We start from the raw sequence: 26,032 nt of genomic DNA, 5'->3' as shown, positions 1-26,032 counted from the left end.
CCATGGGTGATGGGGGGATTGGTGTACAGGGTGCGCTCCGCGAAGCACAGGTTGGTGGCTGTGGGTGTGGGGAAGGGACGCGGGGATGGCACCCGTGGGTGTGGGGCAGGCAGGGATGGCACCCATGGGTGTGGGGCAGGGACGTGGGGATGGCACCCATGGGTGGGGGGTGTGGTGTACAGGGTGCACCCATGGGTGGGGCACAGGTTGGTGGCTGTGGGTGCGGGGAAGGGACGTGGGGATGGCACCCACGGGTGGGGGGCAGGCAGGGATGGCACCCATGGGTGGTGGTGGTGGTGGTGGTGGGGGAGCTGCCCTTGGCACCCTGACCCCCACCCACAGCAGCACCCACCTTTGATGATGGACTTCATGTCGCACTTGGAGGAGTCGATGTTGTGCAGCGCCAGCAGGAGCTCGCCGGGGCTCAGAGGGGACACGGCCGAGGAGCCTTCGCCTGCAGTGGGGCAGGGGGGGGGGTTAGGGGTGGGCATAGGGACACCCATAGGGACACCCATGGGGACACCCATGGGGACACCAATGGGACACACAGGCACCCATGGGGACACCAATGGGGACACAGGGGCAGCGATGGGGACACCCATGGGGACACCAATGGGACACCCATGGGGACACAGGGACACCCATAGGGACACCCATGGGGACACAGGGGCAACGATGGGGACACCCATAGGGACACCAATGGGACACAGGGACACCCATAGGGACACCAATGGGACACAGGGACACCCATAGGGACACCCATGGGACACAGGGACACCCATAGGGACACAGGGACACCCATGGGGACACCAATGGGACACCCATAGGGACACCAATGGGACACCCAGACACCCATAGGGACACCAATGGGGACACACGGACACCCATAGGGACACCAATGGGACACAGGAACACCCATAGGGACACCCATGGGGACACCAATGGGACACTGGGACACCCATGGGGACCCCCATAGGGACACCCATGGGGACACAGGGACACCCATGGGACACCCATAGGGACACCCATGGGGACACCAATGGGACACACAGACACCCATGGGGACACCAATGGGACACACAGACACCCATGGGGACACCAATGGGACACCCATAGGGACACAGTGACACCCATAGGGACACCCATGGGGACACCAATGGGACACCCATAGGGACACAGTGACACCCATAGGGACACCCATGGGGACACCAATGGGATGCAGAGGCACCCATAGGGACACAGGGACACCCATGGGGACACCCATGGGGACACAGGGACACCCATGGGGACACCAATGGGACACCCATAGGGACACCCATGGGACACCCATGGGGACACAGTGACACCCATAGGGACACCCATAGGGACACCCATGTGGACACAGGGACACCCATAGGGACACCCATGGGGACACAGGGGCAGCGATGGGGACACCAATGGGGACACCAATGGGACACCCATAGGGACACCCATGGGGACACAGGGACACCCATAGGGACACCACCCATGGGACACAGGGACACCCATGGGGACACCCATGGGGACACAGGGACACCCATAGGGACACCCATGGGGACACACAGACACCCATAGGGACACCCATGGGGACACAGTGACACCCATGGGACACCCATGGGGACACCCATAGGGACACAGTGACACCCATGGGACACCCATGGGGACACAGTGACACCCATAGGGACACCCATGGGGACACAGTGACACCCATGGGACACCAATGGGACACCCAGACACCCATAGGGACACCAATGGGACACCCATAGGGACACAGTGACACCCATGGGACACCCATAGGGACACAGTGACACCCATGGGACACCCATGTGGACACAGTGACACCCATGGGACACCCATGTGGACACAGGTACAGCGATGGGTGCCCCATCCCACCCCCCATGGCATCCCCACATCGTGTGTCCCCCCCACACCCCGTACCGTGCTGCGTCCCCAGCAGGCGGTTGAAGACCTCCTTGACCACGATGGGGTTGAGCTTGATGAGCTTGGGCAACGCCTGGATCACCTCTTTCTGCACCCAAACACGGTGGGGCCACGGTGAGGACCCAACCTCGGCCGTGGGGCTCACTTATGGGGCTGGAACCCCCATTGAACGGGACCCACTGACCTTCTCCAAGCCATTGAGCACAGGGATGAGGAACCTCACATCTGGTAAGCGTTTGTGATACAGATCCCGGACCCTCTTGACCAGCTCCGGAGATGGGGGCACTGCGAGGATGTGGGGCGATGGCAGCGTGGGGGTGATGCTAACTTATGGGGCAGCCCCATTTACATCCCGTTATGGGTCCATGCGCCCCATTACCTTTGTCAGTGAGGCTGTGCAGGCACCGCGTCACCAAGGTCTCAGCTCCTTTGGGGCAGTTCTCCACCAACAACAGCAGCTCGGGGGAGTTCATCCCCATAGCTCGGATCTATGGGGAGCAATGAGATCACTTAGGGGGCGGTTGGCCCCATAGCGACTCTGCCCCATTGATGTCACCCTATATGGGGCTCACGGGTTGCTCGATGACCCGAAGCACCGTCCTCTTGATGTCGGCGATGGCCTCGGTGTAGACGGAGGCCAGCTCGTGGATGAGCTTGTGGTTGTGGGGCAGGAGGGCCAGGTAGAGGTAGAGGCACTGCTTGATGGTCTCCTCCGTCCACGGCGCCGCCACCTCTGGTGTAAGAGAGGGGGTGAGACCCATAGCGGGGGGGATTGAGACCCATAGCGGGGGGGATTGAGCCCCATGGAGGTGGGGATTGAGCCCCATAGCGGGGGGGATTGAGCCCCATAGCGGGGGGGATTGAGCCCCATGGAGGTGGGGATTGAGCCCCATGGAGGTGGGGATCGAGCCCCATGGCGGGGGGGATCCCAGCCCCAGCAGGTGGGGATTGAGCCCCATGCATCTCCCAAGAGACCCATGCATCCCCCATGGAGGTGGGGACCCCACAGCATCTCCCAAACCCCACAGCGATGAGCTCCCAAACCCCACAGCATCTCCCAAACCCCACAGCATCTCCCATTGAACCCATAGCGGGGGGGATCTCCCAATTGACCCCATGGCAGCATCTGAGACCCAAGGTGGGGACCCCACAGCATCTCCCAAACCCCACAGCGATGGCTCCCAAACCCCACAGCGATGGCTCCAAGCCCCACAGCATCTCCCAAACCCCACGGTGGGTACCAAACCCCACAGCATCTCCCAAACCCCACAGCATCTCCCAAACCCCACAGCATCTCCCAAACCCCACAGCATCTCCCAAACCCCACAGCATCTCCCAAACCCCACAGCATCTCCCATGGCTCCCCAAACCCCACAGCATCTCCCAAACCCCACAGCGATGGGGATCCCAAACCCCACAGCGATGGCTCCCATAGCGATGGCTCCAAACCCCACAGCATCTCCCAAACCCCACAGCGATGGATTGAGCCCCATAGCGATCCCAAACCCATAGCATCTCCCAAACCCCACGGGGGGTAGCGATGACTCCCAAACCCCACAGCATCTCCCAAACCCCACAGCGATGGCTGAAACCCCACAGCGATGGCCCCATGGCGGGGGGGAACCCCACAGCATCCCCAAACCCCACAGATGGCTCCAAACCCCACAGCATCTCCCAAACCCCACAGCGATGGGGGAAACCCCACAGCATCTCCCAAACCCCACAGCATCTCCCAAACCCCATGGTGGGTACAGCGATGGCTCCCCCAAACCCCACAGCATCTCCCAAACCCCCATGGTGGGTACCAAACCCCTCAGCGATGACTCCCAAACCCCACAGCATCTCCCAAACCCCACAGCATCTCCCAAACCCCACAGCATCCCCCAAACCCCACAGCGATGGCTCCAAACCCCACAGCATCTCCCAAACCCCACAGCATCTCCCAAACCCCACAGCGATGACTCCCAAACCCCACAGCATCTCCCAAACCCCACAGCATCTCCCAAACCCCACAGCGATGGCTCCCAAACCCCACAGCATCTCCCAAACCCCACAGCATCTCCCAAACCCCACAGCATCTCCCAAACCCCACAGCATCTCCCAAACCCCACAGCGATGGCTCCCAAACCCCACAGCATCTCCCAAACCCCACAGCATCTCCCCCCAAACCCCACCCCACAGCATCTCCCAAACCCCACAGCATCTCCCAAACCCCACAGCATCCCCCAAACCCCACAGCATCTCCCAAACCCCACAGCGATGGCTCCAAACCCCACAGCATCTCCCAAACCCCACAGCATCTCCCAAACCCCACAGCATCTCCCAAACCCCACAGCATCTCCCAAGCCCCACAGCATCTCCCAAACCCCACAGCAGCTCCCAAACCCCACAGCGATGGCTCCCAAACCCCACAGCATCTCCCAAACCCCACAGCATCTCCCAAACCCCACAGCATCTCCCAAACCCCACAGCATCTCCCAAACCCCACAGCATCTCCCAAACCCCACAGCATCTCCCAAACCCCACAGCATCTCCCAAACCCCACAGCATCTCCCAAACCCCATGGTGGGTACCAAACCCCACAGCGATGACTCCCAAGCCCCACAGCATCTCCCAAACCCCACAGCATCTCCCAAACCCCACAGCGATGGCTCCAAACCCCACAGCATCTCCCAAACCCCACAGCATCTCCCAAACCCCACAGCATCTCCCAAACCCCACAGCGATGACTCCCAAGCCCCACAGCATCTCCCAAGCCCCACAGCAGCTCCCAAACCCCATGGTGGGTACCAAGCCCCACAGCAGCTCCCAAACCCCACAGCATCTCCCAAACCCCACAGCATCTCCCAAGCCCCACAGCATCTCCCAAACCCCACAGCATCTCCCAAGCCCCACAGCATCTCCAAACCCCACAGCATCTCCCAAACTCCACAGCATCTCCAAACCCCACAGCATCCCCCAAACCCCACAGCGATGACTCCAAACCCCACAGCATCTCCCAAACCCCACAGCATCTCCCAAACCCCACAGCATCTCCCAAACCCCACAGCATCTCCCAAGCCCCACAGCAGCTCCCAAACCCCACAGCGATGACTCCCAAGCCCCACAGCATCCCCCAAACCCCACAGCGATGACTCCAAACCCCACAGCATCTCCCAAACCCCACAGCATCTCCCAAACCCCACAGCATCTCCCAAACCCCACAGCATCTCCCAAACCCCACAGCATCTCCCAAACCCCATGGTGGGTACCAAACCCCACAGCGATGGCTCCAAGCCCCACAGCATCCCCCAAACCCCCCATCCGACCCTCACCCGTGTCCTTGTCGGCCCCAAAGAGCACGGAGGGCGGGTTGGGGTGCACGAGGAGCTGCAGGTAGTTGAGGGCGAACTTCTCGACGTACTCACGGAGCTGATCCTTCTCGTACATGCGCTTGATGAAGAGCAGCGCCTGCTGTCGGACCTATGGGGCAGGCGCCTGTTCGTCAGCACCGTGGGGTTCTATGGGGCGCTATGGGGCGCGCTATGGGGCGCTATGGGGCACGGGACCTTGTCCTTCTCGTGGGAGCTGAGGTCCAGCAGCACGTGCAGGTACTGGAACTGCCTCGATGGACGCTTGAAGATGAGGTCCCGCAGCGTGGACATGCCCAGGTACGTGCGGCTCTGCAGGGGTGCGGGCAGAAGGGAGAGGTTGGGGTTCATGGACCCATAGCACAGAGACCACATCCCATAGACCACATCCCATAGACCACATCCCACATCCCCACATCCCATACTCCATATCCCATGCCCCATATCCCACATCCCATACCCTATACCCCACACCCCACACCCCATATCCCATACTCCATATCTCATACCCCACACCCCATATCCCATAACCCATATCCCACACCCCACACCCCATATCCCATATCCCATACCCCATATCCCATACCCCACATGCCATACCCCACACCCCATACCCCACATCCCATACCCCATACCCCATATCCCATATCCCACACCCCATACCCCATATCCCATACCCCACATCCCATATCCCACATCCCATACCCCACATCCCATACCCCATATCCCACATCCCACACCCCATATCCCATATCCCACATCCCATATCCCATATCCCATACCCCATACCCCACATCCCATATCCCATACCCCACACCCCATATCCCACACCCCATATCCCATATCCCATACCCATATCCCATATCCCATACCCCACACCCCATATCCCATATCCCATATCCCACACCCCATACCCCACACCCCATACCCCATATCCCATACCCCACATCCCACATCCCATACACCATACCCCATATCCCACATCCCATACTCCATATCTCATGCCCCATATCCCACATCCCATACCCCATACCCCACACCCCACACCCCATATCCCATATCCCATACCCCACACCCCATATCCCATAACCCATATCCCACACACCCCACACCCACACCCCACACCCCATCCCATACCCCACACCCCACCCCATATCCCACCTCATCCTCGCAGTACTTGCGGATCACTTCCAGTGCGCTCTCGGTGATGAGCGGCGCCTCCAGCACTACTTTGGTGAAGATCCTGCAGGGAAGCAGCCATCCTTGGGGTCCCCACCCCATCCTTGGGGTCCCCATCCCATTCCCAGTGTCCCCATCCCATCCTTGGGGTCCCCATCCCATCCTTGGGGTCCCCATCCCATCCCTGGGGTCCCCACCCCATCCTTGGGGTCCCCATTCCATTCCCAGTGTCCCCATCCCATCCTTGGGGTCCCCATCCCACCCCTGGGGTCCCCATCCCATCCTTGGGGTCCCCATCCCATCCTTGGGGTCCCCATCCCATTCCCAGTGTCCCCATCCCATCCTTGGGGTCCCCATCCCATCCTTGGGGTCCCCATCCCATTCCCAGTGTCCCCATCCCATCCTTGGGGTCCCCATCCCATCCTTGGGGTCCCCATCCCATCCCTGGGGTCCATATCCCATCCTTGAGGTCCCCATCCCATCCCTGGGGTCCCCATCCCATCCATGGGGTCCCCATCCCATCCATGGGGTCCCCATCCCATCCCTGGGGTCCCCATCCCATTCCCAGTGTCCCCGACCCATCCCTGGGGTCCCCATCCCATCCCTGGGGTCCCCATCCCATTCCCGGTGTCCCCATCCCATCCCTGGGGTCCCCATCCCATTCCCAGTGTCCCCATCCCATCCTTGGGGTCCCCATCCCATTCCCAGTGTCCCCATCCCATCCCTGGGGTCCCCATCCCATCCCCGGGGTTCCCATACCATTCCCAGTGTCCCCATCCCATCCTTGGGGTCCCCATCCCATTCCCAGTGTCCCCATCCCATCCCTGGGGTCCCCATCCCATTCCCAGTGTCCCCATCCCATCCCTGGGGTCCCCATCCCATTCCCAGTGTCCCCATCCCATCCCTGGGGTCCCCATCCCATTCCCAGTGTCCCCATCCCATCCTTGGGGTCCCCATCCCATCCCTGGGGTCCCCATCCCATCCCCGGGGTCCCCATCCCATCCCTGGGGTCCCCATCCCAGCCATGGGGTCTCCATCGCATTCCCAGTGTCCCCATCCCATCCCTGGGGTCCCCATCCCATCCCTGTGGTCCCCATCCCATCCCTGTGGTCCCCATCCCATCCATGGGGTCCCCATCCCATCCATGGGGTCCCCATCCCATCCATGGGGTCCCCATCACATCCCGTCCATGGGGTCCCCACCCCATTCCCAGTGTCCCCATCCCATCCTTGGGGTCCCCATCCCATCCTTGGGGTCCCCATCCCATCCTTGAGGTCCCCATCCCATTCCCAGTGTCCCCATCCCATCCTTGGGGTCACCATCCCATCCCTGGGGTCCCCATCCCATTCCCAGTGTCCCCATCCCATCCCTGGGGTCCCCATCCCATTCCCAGTGTCCCCATCCCATCCCTGGCATCCCCCTCCCATCCCCATCTCCCCATCCCTGCTGTTCCCATCCCATCCCCATCTCCCCATCCCTGCTGTTCCCATCCCATCCCCATCTCCCCATCCCTGCTGTTCCCATCCCATTCCCCGTGTCCCCCTCCCATCCCCATCTCCCCATCCCTGGTGTCCCCCTCCCATTCCCCTCTCCCCACCCCTGGTGTTCCCATCCCATTCCCCTGTCCCCCTCCCATCCCCATCTCCCCACCCCTGGTGTCCCCCTCCCATCCCTGGCATCCCCCTCCCATTCCCCTGTCCCCATCCCTGGGGTCCCCATCCCATTCCCATCTCTCCATCCCTGTCACGCCCCTCCCATCCCCATCTCTCCATCCCTGTCACCCCCCTCCCATTCCCATCACTCCATCCCTGGCATCCCCCTCCCATCCCCATCTCCCCACCCCTGGCACCCCCCTCCCATTCCCCTGTCCCCATCCCTGGGGTCCCCCTCCCATTCCCCTCTCCCCATCCCTGCTGTTCCCATCCCATTCCCCGTATCCCCCTCCCAATCCCATCTCTCCATCCCTGGCATCCCCCTCCCATTCTCCTGTCCCCATCCCTGCTGTTCCCATCCCATCCCCATCTCCCCATCCCTGCTGTTCCCATCCCATTCCCAGTGTCCCCCTCCTATTCCCATCTCCCCATTCCCCTCTCCCCCTCCCATCCCCATCTCCCCATCCCTGGTGTCCCCCTCCCATTCCCAGTGTCCCCATCCCTGGCATCCCCCTCCCATTCCCCCTGTCCCCCCCGTTATCCGCACCCATCCTTCTGGTCGGGTTTCTCCTGCAGCCCGGCCAGCAGCCCGATGAGGCACTGCTCGTAGCGCTCCAGGTTTCCCTCCGGGAAGCGGCTCAGGTGGGAATTGTACTCCTGGAAGAGCCAGGCGAAGGCCAGGTCCAGGCGGGAGCGGACGTCCTCCAGGATGAAGGCCAGGACCTCGCTCTTGAGGGGCACCTCCAAGTGCGTCACCAGCGACGCCAAGATCTTCACCCGGGCCTGGCCAAGGGGATATCAGCGTCACCGGTACCCAGAGTGTCACCGGAACCCAGAGCATCACCGGTACCCAGAGCATCACCGGTACCCAGAGCATCACCGGAACCCAGAGCATCACCGGTAGCCAGAGCATCACTGGTACCCACAGCATCACTGGTACCCACAGCATCACCGGTACCCAGAGCATCACCGGTACCCAGAGCATCACTGGTACCCACAGCATCACCAGTAGCCACAGCATCACCGGTACCCACAGCGTCACTGGTACCCAGAGCATCACCGGTAGCCAGAGCGTCACCGGTACCCACAGCGTCACCGGTACCCGGAGCATCACCGGTACCCGGAGCGTCACCGGTACCCACAGCGTCACCGGTACCCACAGCGTCACCGGTACCCAGAGCGTCACCGGTACCCAGAGAGTCACCGGTACCCACAGCATCACCGGTAGCCAGAGCATCACCGGTACCCAGAGAGTCACCGGTACCCACAGCATCACCGGTACCCAGAGCATCACCGGTACCCAGAGCGTCACCGGTACCCAGAGCATCACCGGTACCCAGAGCGTCACTGGTACCCAGAGCGTCACCGGTACCCACAGCATCACCGGTACCCGGAGCGTCACTGGTACCTGGAGCATCACCGGTACCCAGAGCGTCACCGGTACCCACGGCATCACCGGTACCCAGAGCATCATCGGTACCCAGAGCATCACCGGTACCCAGAGCATCACCAGTACCCACAGAGTCACTGGTACCCAGAGCATCACTGGTACCCACAGCATCACCGGTACCCAAAGCATCAGCAGTACCCACAGCATCACCGGTACCCGCAGCATCACCGGTACCCAGAGCGTCACCGGTACCCAGAGCGTCACCGGTACCCAGAGCGTCACCGGTACCCACAGCGTCACCGGTACCCACAGCGTCACCGGTACCCAAAGCATCACCGGTACCCAGAGCGTCACCGGTACCCAGAGCATCACCGGTACCCAGAGTGTCACCAGCACCCACAGCCTCCAGGCACAGGGTCTGGGTGCCACACGGTGGGTGCCACATGGAAGGGTGACAGAGACTGCGCACAACAGATGGAAGGGTGACACAGCTCTGGGTGACGTGTGGAGGGTGCCAAGAGATTTGGTGACAAGAGGGTCTGGGTGACACCCGGAAAGGTGACACCAGACGCTGTGGGTGCCACACTCGGTGCCACATTGCGCCCCACATTAGGTGCCACACTGGGTGCCACAGTGGGTGCCACACCGGGTGCCACACCGGGTGCCACATTGGGTGCCACGTTGGGTGCCACATTAGGTGCCACACTGGGTGCCACGCTGGGTGCCACATTGGGTGCCACATTTGGTGCCACACTGGGTGCCACATTGGGTGCCACACCGGGTGCCACATTGGGTGCCACATTGGGTGCCACACTGGGTGCCACATTGGGTGCCACACTGGGTGCCACACTGGGTGCCACATTGGGTGCCACGTTGGGTGCCACACCGGGTGCCACACTGGGCGCCACATTGGGTGCCACACCGGGTGCCACACCGGGTGCCACATTGCGTGCCACACTGGGTGCCACACTGGGTGCCACATTGGGCGCCACATTGGGTGCCACATTGGTTGCCACATTGGGTGCCACACTGGGTGCCACATTGGGTGCCCTATTGGGTGACACACTGGGTGCCACACTGGGTGCCACACCGGGCGCCACATTGGGTGCCACACCGGGTGCCACACTGGGTGCCACACTGGGTGCCACACTGGGTGCCACATTGGCTGCCACATTTGGTGCCACACTGGGTGCCACACTGGGTGCCACACCGGGCGCCACATTGGGTGCCACACCGGGTGCCACACCGGGTGCCACACTGGGTGCCACACTGGGTGCCACATTGGGTACCACATTAGGTGCCACACTGGGTGCCACACTGGGTGCCACATTTGGTGCCACACCGGGTGCCACATTGGGCCCCACATTAGGTGCCACACTGGGTGCCACAGTGGGTGCCACACCGGGTGCCACACCGGGTGCCACACCGGGTGCCACACTGGGTGCCACACTGGCTGCCACGCTGGGTGCCACGCTGGGTGCCACACTGGGTGCCACATTGAGTACCACATTAGGTGCCACACTGGGTGCCACATTAGGTGCCACACTGGGTGCCACACTGGGTGCCACATTGGGCCCCACATTAGGTGCCACACCGGGTGCCACATTAGGTGCCACACCGGGTGCCACACCGGGTGCCACACCGGGTGCCACATTGGGCCCCACATTAGGTGCCACACCGGGTGCCATGCTGGGTGCCACACCGGGCGCCACATTGAGTACCACACTGGGTGCCACACTGGGCGCCACATTGAGTACCACACTGGGTGCCACACTGGGTGCCACATTAGGTGCCACACTGGGTGCCACACTGGCTGCCACACTGGGTGCCACATTGGGCCCCACATTAGGTGCCACACCGGGTGCCACACCGGGTGCCACATTGGGTGCCAGGTTACCTGCGCAGCCCCGCTGCAGGCCACGGCGCGCTCTGCCCTCAGGATGCGCTTGACGGCGCCGAGCTTCAACTTCTCCACCTGGGTCTCAGTGAGGGGCTTGAGGACGTCAGCCAGGCGGAAAACCTTCTTCCTGCCCCCAGCACCCACCAGCCTAAAGGGGAGGTGGGTGAAACAGAGACCCCATGGGTGAGGCACGGCTCCAGCAGCACCCATGGGTGCTCCCGGCGCGGCGCTCACCGCGGCTGCGGCGCGGGGATGATGGGCTCCGGGCGTCGTTTGGTCTGGGGGGCTTCCTCCTCCAGGAGGGTGGTGGCCGAGCCCTGGGCCCCCAGCACGGAGATGGCCTGGCCCTGGGCTAGGGCTGAGAGGCGTCGCTTGATGACCACGCTCTCGGGCTTGGAGGTCTTCTCCTCTTTGGGTTCCTCCTTTAGGTGCTTCGTCTGCTCCACGCCTGGAGAAGGGGACAGGGACAGCAAAGGGAGACTGAGATCTATGGGGATGAGGAGGAGGAGGAGGAGGGGGGGAGCTGCGTGGGCTCAGAGTCATGGATATGGGGGGGAAGGAGGAGGAGATGCTGGCAAAGGGGGTGCCAAGGCAAGAGAAAGCAATCAGGAAGAAGAAAGGGGGACCGAAAGGAAGGCATCGCCGTGCTTCCGAACATATCCATCGCCATGCCCCACACAGCACATGAGATGGGGGTGTCCTGGGACGGGAACCACATGGAGGCAACAGAAGGGGATCGAAGGAAGGGTCTCCCTCATCCCTGAGGCTCCAACTCAACCCTTAACCCATGGGAATGGTCCCAACTCAACCCTTAACCCATGGGAATGGTCCCAACCCAACCCTTAACCCATGGGAATGGTCCCAACACAACCCTTAACCCATGGGAATGGTCCCAACCCAACCCTTAACCCATGGGAATGGTCCCAACCCAACCCTTAACCCATGGGAATGGTCCCAACTCAACCCTTACCCCATGGGAATGGTCCCAACCCAACCCTTAACCCATGGGAATGGTCCCAACCCAACCCTTAACCCATGGGAATGGTCCCAACCCAACCCTTACCCCATGGGAATGGTCCCAACTCAACCCTTACCCCATGGGAATGGTCCCAACTCAACCCTTACCCCATGGGAATGGTCCCAACTCAACCCTTAACCCCCAGGAATGGTCCCAACTCAACCCTTAACCCATGGGAATGGTCCCAACTCAACCCTTACCCCATGGGAATGGTCCCAACCCAACCCTTACCCCATGGGAATGGTCCCAACTCAACCCTTAACCCATGGGAATGGTCCCAACTCAACCCTTACCCCATGGGAATGGTCCCAACTCAACCCTTACCCCATGGGAATGGTCCCAACCCAACCCTTACCCCATGGGAATGGTCCCAACTCAACCCTTACCCCATGGGAATGGTCCCAACTCAACCCTTAACCCATGGGAATGGTCCCAACCCAACCCTTAACCCATGGGAATGGTCCCAACTCAACCCTTACCCCATGGGAATGGTCCCAACTCAACTCAACCCTTAACCCATGGGAATGGTCCCAACTCAACCCTTACCCCATGGGAATGGTCCCAACCCAACCCTTAACCCATGGGAATGGTCCCAACCCAACCCTTAACCCATGGGAATGGTCCCAACCCAACCCTTAACCCATGGGAATGGTCCCAACTCAACCCTTACCCCATGGGAATGGTCCCAACTCAACCCTTAACCCATGGGAATGGTCCCAACTCAACCCTTAACCCATGGGAATGGTCCCAACCCAACCCTTACCCCATGGGAATGGTCCCAACTCAACCCTTAACCCATGGGAATGGTCCCAACCCAACCCTTAACCCATGGGAATGGTCCCAACTCAACCCTTAACCCATGGGAATGGTCCCAACTCAACCCTTACCCCATGGGAATGGTCCCAACCCAACCCTTAACCCATGGGAATGGTCCCAACTCAACCCTTAACCCATGGGAATGGTCCCAACCCAACCCTTACCCCATGGGAATGGTCCCAACCCAACCCTTAACCCATGGGAATGGTCCCAACCCAACCCTTAACCCCCAGGAACGGTCCCAACTTGACCTCAGGATGGGGTTTTGGTGCCCCCCACATCCCTGGCAGCACCCACCTGGCCCCAGCCCCGCCGCTGTCATCTGGGTGGCCATGAGCCTGGCCAAGTGCTTGATCTGCACCTCGGTGCCCGCCGACTCCACCGGGGTGTAGGTGGCCTGGAAGGAGGCGGGCATGGCCTCGGGCAGGTACACCATGCTGATGAGCACCTATAGAGGGGGACACACGGTGTCAGAGCCCCCCTAGAGCAGCAGAACCAGCCCCACACATTGACCCCATGGGCTCACCAAGTTGGCCACGTTCTCTGGGGTGAGCAGGGGCTGAAGGAACTCGGCCGTGATGTCCGTGTCCGAGGGGACCCCGCTTTGACCAGGGGCCTTGGGCACCGTCACCGGGGTCACCTCTAGGTCCTTGTCCTCATCGTCCTCGGGGGGCTCTGGAGGGACAGGGCTCAGGGTTCCAAGGGGGTCCCTCAAGGGGACAGCGTGGAGGGAAGGGGGAAGGCTCCAATGGGGCATCAATGGGCACCAGGAGGGCACTGGAGGACCCTGATGGGCACCAAGAGGACCCTGATGGGCACCAAGAGGACCCTGATGGGCACCAGAAGCACCCAAGGGGTCCCCGAAGGGAGCTGGGAGGACCCTGATGGGCACTGGAGGACCTTGATGAGCACCAGGAGGACCCTGATGGGCACCAAAATGACCAAGGGGTCCCCAGAAGGGCACTGAAGGCACCTGATGGGCACCAGGGGCCTCTGATGGGCACCAAGAGGACCCTGATGGACACCAGGAGGGCACTGGAAGCCATTGATGGACACCAGGAGGACCTGAGGGGTCCCCAGAGGGAGGTGGGAGGACCCTGATGGCCACCAGGATGACTCTGATGGGCACCAAGAGGGCACCAGAAGGACCCTGATGGGCACCAAGAGGGCACCAGGAAGCCCTTGCTGGGCACCAAGAGGGCACCAGAAAGACCCTGATGGGCACCAGGATGACTCTGATGGGCACCAAGAGGGCACCAGAAGGACCCTGATGGGCACCAAGAGGGCACCAGGAAGCCCTTGCTGGGCACCAAGAGGGCACCAGAAAGACCCTGATGGGCACCAGGATGACTCTGATGGGCACCAAGAGGGCACCAGAAGGATCCTGATGGGCACCAAGAGGACCCTGATGGGCACCAAGAGGACCCTGATGGGCACCAGAAGCACCCAAAGGGTCCCCGAAGGGAGCTGGGAGGACCCTGATGGGCACTGGAGGCACCTGATGGGCACCAAGAGGACACCAGGACACTGGAGACCCCCGATAGGCACCAAGAGGACCCTGATGGGCACCAGAAGGCCCCTGATGGGCACCAAGAGGGCACCAGAAGGACCCTGATGGGCACCAGGAGGGCCCTGATGGGCACCAAGAGGGCACCAGAAGGATCCTGATGGGCACCAAGAGGACCCTGATGGGCACCAGGAGGGCCCTGATGGGCACCAAGAAGGCCCCAGAAGGACCCTGATGGGCACCAGGAGGACACTGGAGACCCCCTGATGGGCACCAAGAGGGCACCAGGACCCTGATGGGCACCAAAGCCCTTGCTGGGCACCAGAAGGACCCTGATGGGCACCAAGAGGGCCCCAGGAGGCCCCTGATGGGCACCAAAAGGGCACCAGCACCCTGATGGGCACCAAGAGGGCCCCAGAAGGACCCTGATGGGCACCAGGAGGACCCTGATGGGCACCAAGAGGGCACCAGAAGGACCCTGATGGGCACCAGGAGGACCCTGATGGGCACCAAGAGGGCACCAGAAGGACCCTGATGGGCACAAAGAGGACCCTGATGGGCACCAAAGCCCTTGCTGGGCATCAAAATGGCACCAGAAGGACCCTGATGGGCACCAGGAAGCCCTTGCTGGGCACCAAGAGGGCACCAGGACCCTGATGGGCACCAAAGCCCTTGCTGGGCACCAGAAGGACCCTGATGGGCACCAAGAGGACCCTGATGGGCACCAAGAGGACCCTGATGGGCACCAAGAGGACACTGAAGATCCCCTGATGGGCACCAAGAGGACCCTGATGGGTACCAGAAGGACCCTGATGGGCACCAAGAGGGCACCAGAAGGACCCTGATGCGCACCAGAAGGACCCTGATGGGCACCAAGAGGGCACCAGAAGGACCCTGATGGGCACCAGAAGGACCCTGATGGGCACCAAGAGGGCACCAGAAGGACCCTGATGGGCACCAAGAGGACACTGAAGATCCCCTGATGGGCACCAAGAGGACCCTGGTGGGCACCAGGAGGACCCTGATGGGCACCAAGAAGGCACCAGGAGGACCCTGATGGGCACCAAGAGGACACTGAAGATCCCCTGATGGGCATCAAGAGGGCACAAGGAGGACCCTGATGGGCACCAGGAGGACACTGGAGACCCCCTGATGGGCACCAAGAGGGCACCAGGAGGACCCTGATGGGCACCAAGAGGACCCTGATGGGCAGCAGGAGGACACTGAAGATCCCCTGATGGGCACCAAGAGGGCCCCAGAAGGACCCTGAATGGCACCAGGGGGACCCTGATGGGCACCAAGAGGGCACCCAGGAGGCCCCTGACCCAGGGGGACCCTGATGGGCACCAGGAGGGCCCTGATGGGCCCCAAGAGGGTCCCAGGATGGGCACCAAGAGGGCACCAGAAGGACCCTGATGGGCACCAAGAGGGCACCAGGAGGCCCCTGATGGGCACCAAAAGGGCACCAGGACCCGTATGGGCACCAAGAGGACCCTGATGGGCACCAGGAGGACCCTGATGGGCACCAAGAAGGCCCCAGAAGGACCCTGATGGGCACCAGGAGGACACTGGAGACCCCCTGATGGGCACCAAGAGGGCCCCAGGAGGCCCCTGATGGGCACCAAAAGGGCACCAGGACCCTGATGGGCACCAAGAGGGCACCAGGAGGACCCTGATGGGCACCAGGAGGACACTGGAGACCCCCTGATGGGCACCAAGAGGACACTGAAGATCCCCTGATGGGCACCAAGAGGGCCCCAGAAGGACCCTGAATGGCACCAGGGGGACCCTGATGGGCACCAAGAGGGCCCCAGGAGGACCCTGATGGGCACCAAGGGGACACTGGCCCCAGGGCACCAGACCCTGATGGGCACCAAGAGGGCACCAGAAGGACCCTGATGGGCACCAGAAGGCCCCTGATGGGCACCAAGAGGGCACCAGAAGGACCCTGATGGGCACCAAGAAGGCCCCAGAAGGACCCTGACCAAGATCCCCTGATGGGCACCAAGAGGACCCTGCTGGGCACCAGGAGGCCCCTGATGGGCACCAAGAAGGCCCCAGAAGGACCCTGATGGGCACCAGATGGGCACCAAGACACTGGAGACCCTGATGGGCACCAAGAGGACCCTGATGGGCAGCAGGAGGACACTGAAGATCCCCTGATGGGCACCAAGAGGGCCCCAGAAGGACCCTGAATGGCACCAGGAGGCCCCTGATGGGCACCAAAAGGCCCCTGATGGGCACCAGGGGGACCCTGATGGGCACCAAGAGGGCCCCAGGAGGCCCCTGATGGGCACCAGGGGGACCCTGATGGGCACCAGGAGGGCCCTGATGGGCACCAAGAGGGTCCCAGGAGGCCCCTGATGGGCACCAAAAGGGCACCAGGACCCTGATGGGCACCAAGAGGGCACCAGAAGGACCCTGATGGGCACCAAGAGGGCACTGAAGATCCCCTGATGGGCACCAAGAGGACCCTGATGGGCACCAGGAGGACCCTGATGGGCACCAAGAAGGCCCCAGAAGGACCCTGATGGGCACCAGGAGGACACTGGAGACCCCCTGATGGGCACCAAGAGGGCCCCAGGAGGCCCCTGATGGGCACCAAAAGGGCACCAGGACCCTGATGGGCACCAAGAGGGCACCAGGAGGACCCTGATGGGCACCAGGAGGACACTGGAGACCCCCTGATGGGCACCAAGAGGACACTGAAGATCCCCTGATGGGCACCAAGAGGGCCCCAGGAGGACCCTGATGGGCACCAGGGGGACCCTGATGGGCACCAAGAGGGCCCCAGGAGGACCCTGATGGGCACCAAGGGGACACTGAAGATCCCCTGATGGGCACCAGAAGGCCCCTGATGGGCACCAAGAGGGCACCAGAAGGACCCTGATGGGCACCAGAAGGCCCCTGATGGGCACCAAGAGGGCACCAGAAGGACCCTGATGGGCACCAAGAAGGCCCCAGAAGGACCCTGATGGGCACCAAGAGGGCACTGAAGATCCCCTGATGGGCACCAAGAGGACCCTGATGGGCACCAAGAAGGCACCAGAAGGTTCCTGATGGGCACCAAGAGGGCACCAGGACCCTGATGGGCACCAAGAGGTCCCCAGGAGGACCCTGATGGGCACCAGGGGGACCCTGATGAGCACCAAGAGGTCCCCAGGTGCCCCCATTGCTCTCCCCCCCCAACTTTCCTCACCTATCTTCATCTTCTTGAGGGCGGCGTCGGGCTCGTCGCGGGGCCGCTTGCGGGCGTCCCTGGGGCTGGGCATGCTGCGGGCGATCTCGGCCTGCTGGGTGCCCAGGTCCACGAGCAGGGTGGTGATCTGGGGCTGGAAGTCCCCCGAGGACGGGTGCCGCAGGATGCTCAGCAGGTGAAGCTTCAGGTTCTTACGCACGCTGCTCACCTGAGACTTGGCCAGCGTGGGGGGCAGGTTGGCTGCGAGGGGGGCAAGAGGGTCCAGGCTCCATCCCCGTGGGGGCCATAGGGCTCCATCCCCATGGGGCTCTGTGTCCCATCCCCATAGTACATCACACTTCATCCCCATAGGGCTCCATCCCCATGGGGCTCCATGTCCCATCCCCATAGGGCTCCACACTCCATCCCCATGGATCCATGCTCCATCCCCATGGGGGCCATAGGGCTCCATCCCCATAGGGCTCCATGTCCCATCCCCATAGGGCTCCACACTCCATCCCCATGGGGGCCATAGGGCTCCATCCCCATAGGGCTCCATCCCCATAGGGCTCCATGTCCCATCCCCATAGGACACCACATTTCATCCCCATGAGGATCCATGCTCCATCCCCATAGGGCTCCATGCTCCATCCCCATAGGGCTCCATCCCCATAGGGCTCCATCCCCATAGGACACCACATTTCATCCCCATAGGGCTCCATGCTCCATCCCCATAGGGCTCCATGCTCCATCCCCATAGGGCTCCACACCCCATCCCCATGGGGCTCCACACCCCATCCCCATGGGGCTCCATACCCCATCCCCATAAGTCTCCATACCCCATCCCCATAGAGCTCCACACCCCATCCCCATGGGGCTCCATCCCCGTGGGGCTCCATGCCCCATCCCCGTGGGGCTCCATCCCCGTGGGGCTCCATGCCCCATAGCCGTGGGGCTCCACACCCCATCCCCGTGGGGCTCCATCCCCACGGGGCTCCATACCCCATCCCCATAGAGCTCCACACCCCATCCCCATGGGGCTCCATCCCCATAGAGCTCCACACCCCATCCCCGTGTGCCTCCATCCCCGCGGGGCTCCGTGCCCCACAGCCGTGGGGCTGGGGCTCACCGTGCAGGGTCTCGTAGGCCTGGATGACCTCGGCCATGAAGATGGGTCTCTGCCTGGCGATGGTGGCCAAGGAGCCGAGCGCGGCCGTGAGGTTGATGCTGGAGATGGCCGGGTGCACCATGAACTTGAGGAGCTGCTCCAGGGCCGCCCTGCCCTCCTCCCACAGCGCCGCTGCACGGACACACAGCACGTGGGGCACCAGCAGCACCCAATGGGGTGGTGGGGGGGGGGACAGAGGGACCCTCAGGGTGCTGGGAGGATCCTGAGGGGCACTAAAGGGATCCTGAGGGGCACCAGGAGGACCTGAGGGGTCCTTAAAGGGCGTTGGGAGGACCTGAGGGGCACTAAAGGGACCCTGAGGGGCATTAAAGGGATCCTGAGGGGCACCTGAAGGACCTGAGGGGTCCTTAAAGGGTGCTGGGAGGACCCTGATGGGCACCAGAGGGGAGCTGGGAGGACCCTGATGGGCACTAAAGGGATCCTGAGGGGCACCAGGAGGATCTGAGGGGCATTAAAGGGTGCTGGGAGGACCCTGATGGGCACCTGAAGGACCTAAGGGGTCCCTAAAGGGTGCTGGGAGGACCCTGATGGGCACTAAAGGGATCCTGATGGGCACCAGGAGGACCTGAGGGGTCCTTAAAGGGTGCTGGGAGGACCCTGATGGGCACCAAGAGAATCTTGATGGGTCCCTAAAGGGTGCTGGGAGGACCTTGATGGGTCCCTAAATGGTGCTGGGAGGCCCCTGATGGACACCAAGAGGACCTTGATGCGTCCCTAAAGGGTGCTGAGAGGCCTTTGATGGACACCAAGAGGACCTTGATGGGTCCCTAAGGGGTGCTGGGAGGACCCTGATGGGTCCCTAAAGGGTGCTGGGAGGACCCTGATGGGTCCCTAAAGGGTGCTGGGAGGACCTTGATGGGTCCCTAAAGGGTGCTGAGAGGACCCTGATGGACACCAAGAGGCCCTTGACGGGTCCCTAAAGGGTGCTGGGAGGACCCTGATGGACACCAGGAGGACCTTGATGGGTCCCTAAAGGGTGCTGGGAGGCCCTTGATGGACACCAAGAGGATCTTGATGGGTCCCTAAAAGGTGCTGGGAGGACCCTGATGGACACCAAGAGGACCCTGATGGGTCCCTAAAGGGTTCTGGGAGGACCCTGATGGGTACCAAGAGGACCTTGATGGGTCCCTAAATGGTGCTGGGAGGACCCTGATGGGTCCCTAAAGGGTGCTGGGAGGACCTTGGTGGGTCCCTAAATGGTGCTGGGAGGATCTTGATGGGTCCCTAAAGGGTGCTGGGAGGACCCTGATGGGCATGAGGATGTGAGGGGTCCCCATAGGGAGCTAAGAGGACCCTCGACGGGCACCAGGAGGACGTGAGGGGTCCCCGTAGGGTGCTGGGAGGCCCTTGATGGGTCCCTAAAGGGTGCTGAGAGGACCTTCATGGACACCAAGAGGACCTTGATGGGTCCCTAAAGGGTGCTGGGAGGCCCTTGATGGACACCAAGAGGACCTTGGTGGGTCCCTAAAGGGTGCTGGGAGGCCCTTGATGGGCACCAGGAGGACTTGAGGGGTCCCCATAGGGCGCTGGGAGGCCCTTGATGGACACCAAGAGGCCCTTGATGGGTCCCTAAAGGGTGCTGGGAGGCCCTTGATGGGCACCAAGAGGCCCTTGATGGGTCCCTAAAGGGTGCTGGGAGGACCCTGATGGACACCAAGAGGACGTGAGGGGTCCCCATAGGGCGCTGGGAGGCCCTTGATGGACACCAAGAGGACCTTGATGGGTCCATAAAGGGTGCTGGGAGGCCCTTGATGGACACCAAGAGGACCTTGGTGGGTCCCTAAAGGGTGCTGGGAGGCCCTTGATGGGCACCAGGAGGACTTGAGGGGTCCCCATAGGGCACTGGGAGGCCCTTGATGGACACCAAGAGGACCTTGATGGGTCCATAAAGGGTGCTGGGAGGCCCTTGATGGACACCAAGAGGACCTTGGTGGGTCCCTAAAGGGCGCTGGGAGGCCCTTGATGGGCACCAAGAGGACCTTGATGGGTCCCTAAAGGGTGCTGGGAGGCCCCTGATGGGCACCAGGAGGACCTGAGGGGTCCCCATAGGGCGCTGGGAGGCCCCCCCGGCCCGCACTCACTGTACTTGATGTAGGGGTGGTCCCTGGGCACCTTCTCGAGGCTGATGTCTCCCTCGTGGCGCTTGGGCACGTCGGAGTCGGCGCCGCGGGGCGAGAGGGTGATGATGAGGCCCTCGACGAACTTGATGGCGTGCGTGCGGATGCCGTCGTTGTCCGAGTCGAGCAGGAGCAGGATGTCCGAGGCCATGGAGGTGATGAGCTCCCAGCAGGCCTCCTGCAGCTCGCTCAGCACCCGCGACTTCACCATCCACTGAGCGGGGGGACACGGGGACATCCATGGGGGGTCAATGGCACCCATGGGGGGCAAGGGCACCCAAAGGGGGTCAATGGTATCCAAAGGGGGTCAATGGTATCCAAAGGGGGTCAATGGTACCCACAGGGGGTCAATGGCACCCAAAGGGGGTCAATGGTACTCAAAAGAGGGGCAATGGTATCCAAAGTTGGTCAATGGTACCCAAAGTTGGTCAATGGTACCCAAAGGGCCTCAATGGTATCCAAACGGGGTCAACGGTACCCACAGGGGGTCAATGGTACCCAAAGGGGGTCAATGGTACCCAAAGCGGTTCAATGGTACCCAAAAGGGGTCAATGGTACCCAAAGGGGGTCAAGGGCACCCAAAGGGGGTCAATGGTACCCAAAAGTGGTCAATGGTAACCAAAGGGGGTCAAGGGCACCCAAAGGGGTCAATGGTACCCAATGGGGGTCAATGGTACCCAAAAGGGGTCAATGGTACCCAAAGGGGGTCAATGGTACCCAAAGGGGGTCAATGGTACCCAAAGGGGGTCAATGGTACCCAAAGGGGGTCAATGGTACCCAAAGGGGGTCAAGGGAATCCAAAGGGGGTCAATGGTACCCAAAGGGGGTCAATGGTACCCAAAGGGGGTCAATGGTACCCAAAAGGGGTCAATGGTATCCAAAGTTGGTCAATGGTACCCAAACGGGGTCAATGGTACTCAAAGGGGGTCAATGGTACCCAAAAGGGGTCAAGAGTACCCAAAGTTGGTCAATGGTACCCAAAGGGGGTCAATGGTAGCCACAGGGGGCCAATGGTACCCAAAAGGGGTCAAGAGTACCCAAAGTTGGTCAATGGTATCCAAAGGGGGATCAATGGTATCCAAAGTTGGTCAATGGTACCCAAAAGGGGTCAATGGTACCCAAAGGGGGTCAATGGTACCCAAAGGGGGTCAAGGGAATCCAAAGGGGGTCAATGGTACCCAAACGGGGTCAATGGTACTCAAAGGGGGTCAATGGTACCCAAAAGGGGTCAAGAGTACCCAAAGTTGGTCAATGGTACCCAAAGGGGGTCAATGGTAGCCACAGGGGGCCAATGGTACCCAAAAGGGGTCAAGAGTACCCAAAGTTGGTCAATGGTAGCCAAAGGGGGTCAAGGGCACCCATGGGGGGTCAATGGTATCCAAAAGGGGTCAGCGGCACCCACTGGGGGTGAATGGCACCCAAAGGGGGTCAAGGGCACCCAAAGGGGTCAATGGTACCCAAAGGGGGTCAAAGGAATCCAAAGGGGGTCAATGGTACCCAAAGAGGGTCAATGGTACCCAAAGTTGGTCAATGGTACCCAAAAGGGGTCAATGGCACCAAAAGGGGGTCAATGGTACCCACAGGTGGTCAATGGTACGCAAAGGGGGTCAATGGTATCCAAAGGGGTTCAATGGTATCCAAAGGGGTTCAATGGTACCCAAACGGGGTCAATGGTACCCAAAAGGGGTCAATGGTACCCAAAAGGGGTCAATGGCACCCAAAGGGGGTCAATGGTACCCAAAGGGGATCAATGGTACCCAAAAGGGGTCAATGGTACCCAATGGGGGTCAATGGTACCCAAAAGGGGTCAATGGTACCCAATGGGGGTCAATGGTACCCAAAGGGGATCAATGGTACCCAAAAGGGGTCAATGGTACCCAAAGAGGGTCGATGGTACCCAAACGGAGCCAATGGTACTCAAAGGGGGTCAATGGTACCCAAAGGGGGTCAATGGTACCCAAAGTTGGTCAATGGTACCCAAAGGGGGTCAATGGTATCCAAAAGGGGTAAATGGCACCCAAGGGGGTCAATGGTACTCAAAGGGGGTCAATGGTATCTCAAAAGGGGTCAATGGCACCTAAAGTGGGTCAATGGTACCCAAAGGCAGTCAATGGCACCCAAAGGGGGTCAATGGTACTCAAAAGAGGGGCAATGGTATCCAAAGTTGGTCAACGGTATCCAAAGGGGGTCAATGGTACCCAAAAGGGGTCAAGGGAATCCAAAGGGGGTCAAGGGTACCCAAAGGGGGTCAATGGTATCGAAAAGTGGTAAGTGGCATCCAAAGGGAGTCAATGGTACCCAAAGGGGGTCATTGGTATCCAAAGGAGCTCAATGGTACCCAAAAGGGGTCAATGGTACCCAAAGAGGGTCAATGGTACCCAATGGGGGTCAAGGGTACCCAAAGAGGGTCAATGGTACCCAATGGGGGTCAAGGGTACCCAAAGAGGGTCAATGGTACCCAATGGGGGTCAAGGGTACCCAAAGGGGGTCAATGGCACCCAAAGGTGCCCAACGACCCCCAAAGGTGCCCAACAGCATCCAAAGCTGCTCCCTTCCAGCACCCAACGCTGCTCCTTCGGCACCCAAAGGCCCTCATTCCATCACCCCAATACACCCACGAGCACCCAAAGGAACCCTTAGAAGCAGGCGCAGGGCCCCCCTCCACCACCCAAAGGTGCTCCTCCGAGCACCCACAGCTGCTCCATTGGCATCCAAAGGAGCCCTCGTGGCACCCATGGGCCCCCCCGCTCAGCACCCATGGGTGCTGTACCTGCAGGGCCACCCTGTAGAGCTGGGTCATGGTCAGGATGGCCTTCTTGACCACGTTGACGTTCTCGTCCTTAAGGAGCATGTTGAGGTTGGCGATGAGCTTCAGCAGCAGCTCGATGTCCCGTTTGCTGTGGGGTGGGGTGGGGGGGGAGGTGTGGGTGGGGGGCACCCATGGGTGCTCAGCACCACCCTGGGGTTCCTCCCCCCTCCCCCTTACCAAGCCTCCTCGATGAAGCCCACCACGAACTTGCGCACCTCAATGGATTTGTCCGCTTGGAATGCGATGATCTCCTGGGGGGGGGGGGGGACAGGGTGGAGACATCCCAAACAACCCCCCCCATCCATCCCAACCCCATCCCGGATCCATCCCAACCCCATCCCGGATCCATCCCAACCACCCCAGATCCATCCCAAACCTATCCCAGATCCCTCCCAGCATTCCCAGATCCACCACAAACCTATCCTAGATCCATCCCAACCACCCCAGATCCATCCCAAGCCTATCCCAGATCCAGCAAAACCACCCCAGATCCATCGCAGCATTCCCAGATCCATCGCAGCATTCCCAGATCCATCCCAAACCTATCCCAGATCCATCCCAACCACCCCAGATCCATCCCAACCACCCCAGATCCATCCCAAACCTATCCTAGATCCACCCCAACCACCCCAGATCCATCCCAAACCTATCCTAGATCCACCCCAACCACCCCAGATCCATCCCAACCTCCCCAGATCCATCCCAAACCTATCCCAGATCCCTCCCAGCATTCCCAGATCCATCCCAAACCTATCCTAGATCCACCCCAACCACCCCAGATCCATCCCAAACCTCCCCAGATCCATCCCAACCACCCCAGATCCATCCCAAACCTATCCCAGATCCATCCCAACCTCCCCAGATGCCTCTCAGCATTCCCAGATCCATCTCAAACCTATCCTAGATCCATCCCAACCACCCCAGATCCATCCCAGCATTCCCAGATCCATCCCAATCACATCCCAGATCCATCCCAAACCTATCCCAGATCCATCCCAACCACCCCAGATCCATCCCAACCTCCCCAGATGCCTCCCAGCATTCCCAGATCCATCCCAAACCTATCCCAGACCCATCCCAGCATTCCCAGATCCATCCCAAACCCATTCCCAGACCCGCCCCATCCATCCCTGTATCCCCCTGGATCCACCCCATCATTCCCAGCTCCATCCCAGACCCATTCCCCCCAGATCCCCCTGATCCATCCCAAATTCCCAGCTCCATCCCAGACCCCCCCCATCCACCCCAACCCCCCAGGATCCATCCCAGCATTCCCAGCTCCATCCCAGACCCCCCCCATCCACCCCAGTATCCCCCTGGATCCATCCCAGCATTCCCAGCTCCATCCCAGACCCCCCCCATCCACCCCAGTATCCCCCTGGATCCATCCCAGCATTCCCAGCTCCATCCCAAACCCCCCAGATCCACCCCAGACCCCCCCCACATACATCCCAGTATCCCCCTGGATCCATCCCATCATTCCCAGACCTGTTGCCCCCCCCATCCCCCTGGATCCCCCAGCATTCCCAGATCCATCCCAAACCCATTCCCAGACCCCCCCCATCCATCCCAGTATCCCCCTGGATCCATCCCAAACCCATTCCCAGCTCCACCCCCCAGCCCCCCCCATCCCCCCTGGATCCATCCCAATCCCATTCCCAGCTCCACAGCCCCCCCATCCATCCCTGGATCCCCCAAACCCATTCCCAGCTCCATCCCAGCCCCCCCATCCATCCCTGGATCCATCCCAATCCCATTCCCAGCCCCCCCCCATCCATCCCTGGATCCATCCCAATCCCATTCCCAGCCCCCCCCCATCCATCCCAAACCCATTCCCAGCTCCATCCCAGACCCCCCCCATCCATCCCTGGATCCATCCCAAACCCATTCCCAGCTCCACCCCAGCCCCCCCCCATCCATCCCTGGATCCATCCCAATCCCATTCCCAGCCCCCCCCCCATCCATCCC

The 26,032-nt window shown here is 61.3% G+C and overlaps 1 protein-coding gene across 1 annotated transcript; it reads right to left on the bottom strand.

Moving 5' to 3' along the window:
• On the bottom strand, positions 1–24,336 carry SYMPK (symplekin scaffold protein; the record flags this gene model as incomplete). The annotated part of the gene is made up of 19 exons (XM_062607822.1): positions 24,242–24,336; positions 24,026–24,152; positions 21,220–21,469; positions 19,079–19,249; positions 17,971–18,210; positions 13,791–13,939; positions 13,562–13,712; positions 11,665–11,878; positions 11,428–11,578; positions 8,688–8,923; positions 6,471–6,552; positions 5,508–5,621; positions 5,274–5,421; positions 2,532–2,692; positions 2,339–2,447; positions 2,144–2,244; positions 1,957–2,047; positions 353–454; positions 1–58 (listed from the first exon to the last, which is right to left on the bottom strand). Coding segments are annotated over exons 2-19 (2,609 nt in total), but the record flags the coding sequence as incomplete, so codon positions are not given.
• Between the last annotated feature and the right edge of the window lie 1,696 nt (positions 24,337–26,032).

The sequence above is a fragment of the Pezoporus occidentalis genome, unplaced genomic scaffold (genome assembly GCF_034315485.1).
Source record: "Pezoporus occidentalis ecotype Australia unplaced genomic scaffold, CSIRO_AGI_Poc_V1 ctg1269, whole genome shotgun sequence".
NCBI lineage: Eukaryota > Metazoa > Chordata > Aves > Psittaciformes > Psittacidae > Pezoporus > Pezoporus occidentalis.
This window is presented reverse-complemented; position numbering and strand designations above follow the sequence as displayed.